General features: G+C 34.9%; 1 protein-coding gene across 1 annotated transcript in view; it reads left to right on the top strand.

The window, feature by feature from the left end:
- LOC105300086 (peroxidasin-like protein) overlaps positions 1 to 6,977 on the top strand; it is a 519,573-nt gene that overhangs the window by 180,682 nt on the left and 331,914 nt on the right. Inside the window, 1 exon segment of the mRNA XM_023537816.1 lies at positions 3,070 to 3,141. Coding sequence (XP_023393584.1) covers positions 3,070 to 3,141 — 72 coding nt within the window.

Raw genomic sequence — 6,977 nt, 5'->3', positions numbered from 1 at the left:
CAACTTGGAGAAAACCTTTGGGTCTTTATGTGTACTTTGCTTCTCAGGAAGTGTCTCCCTGTGTCTGCCTTCCTAATAAGAATGGTGGATCTGTACCACACAGTCCACTGAGTAACACTTGAGATGATGGCTCTCACCAGACTGTTCTTGTGGCAGGAGAGCTTATTTTTATTGTTATTATTGTTAGTGAATAAAGATAAGGAGGATACTTTGATTAAAAAACAAACAAACACACTTAGCACTTTGATTTTCAAATCAATCCAGTGAAAATTCTCAGTTTGTAAACTGGTGATTAGTTCAAGCATCTTTTTGCATTATTTTTAATTGCTCATATTACTGCTATAATGTATTTAGTTGAAAATACATTTCGAATTAGCTTAATTTTGTAAAACTGAAGATGTGAATACCCTATGATTCAGCAACCCAAATTCTAACTATTTACCCCAGAGAAACATTTCTTCATGTATACAAGGAGACATGTATACATGTGTATTGCAATACTGTTTGCAAATAGTGTTGCAAAACATTGAAAGCAATCACAATGTTGTTAGTACAGGAATATGCAAACCAGTTGTGGTCTCTCTGCATCATGGAGTACTATAGAACTGTTAGAGACAAATACCTAGAGCTTGATGTGTCAACAGGAATGATATAGAAAAGATGTAGTAGAGGAGGAAAAGAGAACTTTGAAAAACTGTATATAAAGTTTGATACTATTTTCATAAATTTAAAATTACTATGTATTTTATATTTACCTATTTTGTTTATTTTCATATTTATATGCATGTATATTTTATCTTATATTTATTCATGTATATGAATATATGAATATATATATCTGAAGAGAGGCATCCAATGCATAGTGGTTACATCTGGGGAGAGGAGACTAAGCTAAAGGTTGTTATTATTTTCACCTTTATACTTTTCTGAAATTTAAAAATTTTTTAAAGCCTCAAAGGAGGTTTATATTTGATTTCTTCTTGTATTGGAATCTCAATTTGGGAGAATTATTGGGATTTATGGTTTAATGAGAGAGAAAAAATTCTTTTTATAATTTAAAGCTTCTGTATTTAGGGAAAACCAATGTTTCTAGGGTATTTGGGTTGTTAACCGAAAAATAAAAGGCCAAAATGAAAGGAAACAAGCAATTATTTTAGACAAAAAAAATTGCAATTCTGGGAAGCATTGACTCAGGCAGAAACCCAAATAGTGTTCTGATTAGGAGGTGAAGGCAAAGGATATTTATGAGAAGGGAAAGGGGAATAATTACATAAATAGGTGAAGGAATTTCTATTAGCGTTAATAAGCCAATGAAGAAATTGTTATACGTGCGAATAAGCTAAATTATTCTTTAGCTATACTTAGTGATGCTAATTATAATTTTCCTTTAGGTAGTCAAAATGTCTGCTTCCCTGTTATCTTTGCAAACAGTATTTTTGGACACAATATTGCTTTGGCCCGGTACAACAGTTATTGTGCCCAGTCCAAACATTCCAAGGTTTGAGAAGTAAGATCTGCTTAGCAGTTCCTCTGGGATGGTGGCTCTGACTCAGTTTGGAAATGGCTTCATTAGTATTCTTTTGAAAGAGTCTATATAACTTTATGTCTTGTATGTTTATAAGGTGCATCTCATGTAACTAATAAAATTTCATTTAAAATTATAGTCTAAACACATCAAATAACAATGCACGATATTAAATTAAGCAATGCATTCCATCTTACAAAAAAGTAGAATTACAATGAGTTATTTTATTTTTGAAAATAACAGTTTTTATGAAATTGTACATATTTTCCCAAAGTCAATTCAAGAGAAATATAAAATAATATATAGGAATATAGGATTTTAAGGTAATATTATAAAAATTTATGAGTCAAATAATTTTTAATTTGAGAAATTGAAGAGAAGTAGAGATAGTTTTGTTTTGAGTTATTTGTTTTGTTTTGCTTTTTTCCCCCCTGACACCCTAATGCCCTATAGAATTTTTCCGATATGATTCTCCAGGAGTTTCACATTTCCAAACAAATTATTTCACTTTTCTTCTATGCTCCCTGCATTAGTGATAGAAACTCAGCTCACATAGTTTATCAAAATGACAATTTATTGCCCAAGGTATCTGAAATGTCAAAGAGTAAATTTGGCATAGCTGGATCCAGGGTTTTATTTCTTTCCCCACATTTTGACCTTATTTGTCTCTGCTTGGCTTTATTCTCAGGCTGATTCTTTTTAGTCTGGGCAAGATGGACACTAGTATTCCTAGATGTTAATTTTTCCATAAGTTCTGAATCTCAAATAAAAAGCATAACTATTTTATTTAGCAGCCATATCAAAGCTCATGAAGGACCCCAACTGGCTTTGCCTGAGTTATATGTTCCCCATGTAAGAAACAGTGTGTCTTGGGATATGGTGCTTTCAGTTAGCTGTCCTTAGTCACCCTTTTGGGGGATAACGAGGCACATGATCGATGTCTTCACCAAAGTCACATGAATAGATCAAGTTGTTCTCCTACTGATAGAGGGTTCTAGGCAGAATAATACTTATGTTGGCTATCTGTGCATAGCATTTTATCTGTTCCTCTGTTATACCACTGATGCTTTATATCCTAGTACTATAATAATTTGCTTGTCACTTACAACTGAACTATGCCTGCTCAGTAGCAGGGGTCATACCTATCCTCATATCCCTATTACTTACCATGATATGTGGCATGAAGTTGTCACTTAATAATTTATATGCTGAATAAAGTAATATATTAATCGATGAAAGAATATGTTGGTTGTGGAGAAACATCCCTCTCAAACTAATTATTTTGTTGACTTGCTTTTATTTTTCCTTAAAAGGTTATTATATTCTTGGACTATAAAGAAAAATTAACTGATTAATAACTTTGTCTACACTTAAGCAACAGTATTATATTGAGCTGATAACTGACACCTGATATATCAATATTATTTTCCAAACTAAATGTACTCAAGTAACATACTGCCATATATAGAATTTGTTTTAATATTATACCAGTCTGGTACTGGAATCAACATATTATAATCTTTCTTCCTTTTTTATGTTCTCAGAGACTTGAGGTTTAACAGAATAAGAGAAATTCCTGGGAGTATCCGCAAGAAACTCAAGAATTTGAACACTCTGTGAGTACTTATTGCTTGCTTATCTGTGTGATTTCAAAATTTATGAGCTAATCATATTGCACTTTAAAAGAAGTCACTTTGAGGGTAAAGAACAGCTAGTTCTGGAATGAAACCTTGCTTGAGGTCTCACAACCAGGAAAATTTCTATTTCTTTCCACTGCCTATATTTTTGCTATCTGCTGAATTTGAGAGATTTTCTTACTTATCTGATGCCATTTACATTATATTTGTTTAGAAAAGCTTCTTGAGATGAAGAAACAGAGAAGAAGTAGTTAAATAACTTGTCTATGGGTCCCATAGCTAGGATAATAGAAATGGAATTAAAACTCATGACTCCAAAGCTCATATTTTCTGCAGTATGCTGTTGGATTTCCTTATTAGTGACAGTACGAAAACCCTAAAATCATGTATTTAGAGAAAAATTGCAACTTTATGGCTAACCTCTGATAAGAATTTTAATATTTAAAACACTATTTTTATTCACTCTATAGATATTTATTATTTGTTGTGTTCTTATCAGTTTGCTGGCTTTGGATCCAGACCAAAATTCCCATGATCCTGCTATGATATAGCTGAGTCTGACCTTGTGGGATGATCAGTAAAAATAACCCAACAGTAAAACATACGTAATAAAAATGCAGTAACCGTTAAAATGAAAAAGAGTAGAATCTATGAGAGGATGACAGGAGCCTCAGAAGTATTAACAGTGCTTAATATTTAAAATAATTTTATACTGCATTTAAATTAATACACAGAGTGAAAGTACTGAAAGTTAAGAATATTCATCATTGTTAGAACCATGTGGGTACATTCATCTTCTTGTCAAAATGTTTTCATAACTGGGTTAGTAATAGTATCAATTTAGCTGAACTTCTCACCATGTTATAGCCAAGCTAGTCCTTCTAACTTTAGAGATGAGATCATGACTTTACACCTGTACTTTTCCCATCTGGTTTCTTTACAATTACTAATGCCTGAATGCACATTATCTCTGGTTGGGATGATGTAAGAGCATAAGAAAGTAAGGACCGCAGGTTTATTCCTTGCTTAACAATAAAGCAATGGTTCTCAAACTGTAATGTTTAAAAAAGTTTCCTGTAGAGCTTGTGGACATGAAAATGTCTAGCCTCTTCCCAGAGATTCTGATTTTAACACTTATCAGGGGGCTCGCAAAATTTGCTTTTTAATGAGTTTCCTCGGGGTCTGATACTTGGGAAACACCATCATAGAAGCTTCCACTACTGCCTACTGAGATTTATAGGTGATAACTAACCAAATATCTTATTAATTTATCAAATTGTTAATATTGCCAAATGTTATCAAATCTCTTCATTAGAGGAGTATAACAAAATGATAATCTCTGTTGAAGTTTGTCCACGTTTTGGAGTATAGTACACAATACTTTAATTATTAATGAATAACCTACCTCTTCATTTGGTAGAAAACATACTTATTATTAGTTTCTAAATATCTTTATTACAAAATCATATAAAATTATAATCATTTATAGTGTTAATTATAGGGCTCATTATATACTAGTGACTACATATTCTAGCTTCATTCTTTGCTACCACACTGTATGATAAATGTTATTATTTTCATTTTACAGATGGTGAAACTGAAGCTCATAAATGTAATGTAGTTTACTCACATTTATATAACTAGAAAGGGGCAGAGTCAGGATTCACACACAGTTTGATTTGTTAACCATTGTGCTGTATGGTTTCTCATGATAGCTATCAGGAAGGCTAGTTCATCATAACAGATGATGAATGTCAGCACTGAGATGATTGAGAAGGAAAGTTTTTGGTGGTGAGACTCCCAGTTGGAAGAATGCACAAGGGGTCAATATGAAAATAAAATGGCAGGCACCCACTTTATTGTGGGGAGCATGCTTCTATTGCAGGGAGTGCAGTTCTATTGCGGGGAGTGCGCTTCTGCTCCGGCTCTTCATGGGCTCCACACATATCAGAATACAATAGTGGCATTCAGCCACACATACATGATACAATAAGCTGAATTATGTTTACATATTTTCAGTGCAGGCACCCTACTACACTAATGTAACATTCTAAATCTGAGGTCCTATTCCTAGCCGTGAGCTTGGATCACAGCCAGATCTGAGACCAGCCAGTCCTGGGACCCACAATGGATCACTTAAATGGCAACTTGTGTAAGAGAGAAGGAAATGAGGTAGGAAATGGGATGATGAAAGACTCCTGGGATTGGAGAGAACTTGTGTAAGTGAGGTGAAGACCCAAGGACTTAATAGGTTCAGAGGACCCATCAAATTTACACTTATACTGAAAGTATGTTCATGAAAGAAAGTGAAAAGTAAAACTTTTAGTTCATTATTAAGTTCCTAGTTATGTTTTTTTTTAAAACTACCAAACTACCAAATTTTGTAAGAAGATCTCAATATTTAAAGAATTCCTCAATTTTGATATAATTACAGGGTCTGTGTTACTGTGTTTTATACAATGTGATGAGAACTCTTTACTACGTTTCATTTTATGAAAGCTCTTTATCATGTTGATGAATCACCCAGTCATTATTTCATTTATTTTCATTCAAAGATCTGACAAAGTGCTGTCTTTAATTTTAAGACTTTAAAAGACTGATGTTTAATGGTTTGCCAAAGTTGTTATTCTATAAGTAGCTATACTTTAGCTAAGGTATCTGATTTGTTTTTAAAGTTATTGATGTAGCAAAGGAGCAAAATTTCCAGCAGTAAATAGATATTAGCTCAATTTTACAATTAAAGATATGTGAGAAAATTTAAACCAAGGCATTAATTTCTAGGGTAGTGGAAATGTGAAGATTATTGTTAATAGTTAATAGTGATCTTATTGCTAACAATTGGCTTTCTACCAACTATTAGCAATAAGATCACTTTGCGACTTCTTTAATTTGTACCTTCTTTACTTTGTAACTTACTTTTAGGACGAAAAGATAGCCACAAGGGGATTTATGCTGACCTAGCTGGTAGCATATAAACCATCTGTGTGAAAAAAAAAATTACAAAGATCTTGATGAAATACAAAAAAACTACTCTATAAAAGTATCAGCTGGCAATCAAGCAGCCAGGAATTAAAAAGCTAAAATCTAGGATTCTGGGAAAACATGGTAGAGTGAGAGATGTCCTCAGATCTCTCCCCCTGAAACAACAATAAGCTGAACATCTAAAACTGAACAAAAAATACCCAAACTGCACACCAGCACGTCTGAGCATGGGATCTGTCAATAAAAGCTACCACAGGTCAGAAACTCGGGTGTCTGGTGGTGGACTGGGGCAAATAAAGAAGCTGCCTCTCACAGCTGCCAGAGCTATATGCAGGAGGAGGGAGAGGGGTGAAGATGCAGCGACTTTCCTGATCGGGGGAAGTGCCAGGACTTTTCTGTGCAGCCAGCAGCAGGGCTCAGTCATCAAGGCAGAAAGTAGAAAAGTGAGACGAGACAGCAGAGAAACAACAGTTGATTTTTACCAGCCCAGTTGCAAAACGGAGGCTGAGCTGCAGCCCCTAACCCCTAACCCAGAGGCCCCTCCCCCATACCCTCCGAGACCATCACCATGAAGTCCCAGGGGAATCAGAGCAAAAACTGGGGAGACTGAAGCTACTTCTCTCAGACTCTGGAGCTCCTTGAAGGAGGAGGGGAAAAGGAGAAGGTGCAGCAACTTCCCTGAACTGATCTGCCTGAAAGTGCCGGGACTTATCTACGCAGCTGGCAGCAGGGCTCAGTCATCAGGGCAGAAAGCAGAGAAGCGGGACGAGACAGCAGAAAAACAGCTGATTTCTACCTGCCCCAGTTGCAAAACCGAGGCTGAGATGCAGCCG

Source organism: Pteropus vampyrus, unplaced genomic scaffold (assembly GCF_000151845.1).
Source record: "Pteropus vampyrus isolate Shadow unplaced genomic scaffold, Pvam_2.0 Scaffold201, whole genome shotgun sequence".
NCBI lineage: Eukaryota > Metazoa > Chordata > Mammalia > Chiroptera > Pteropodidae > Pteropus > Pteropus vampyrus.
Note: the sequence above shows the minus strand (reverse complement) of the source record. Positions and strands in the feature narration are given on the sequence as shown.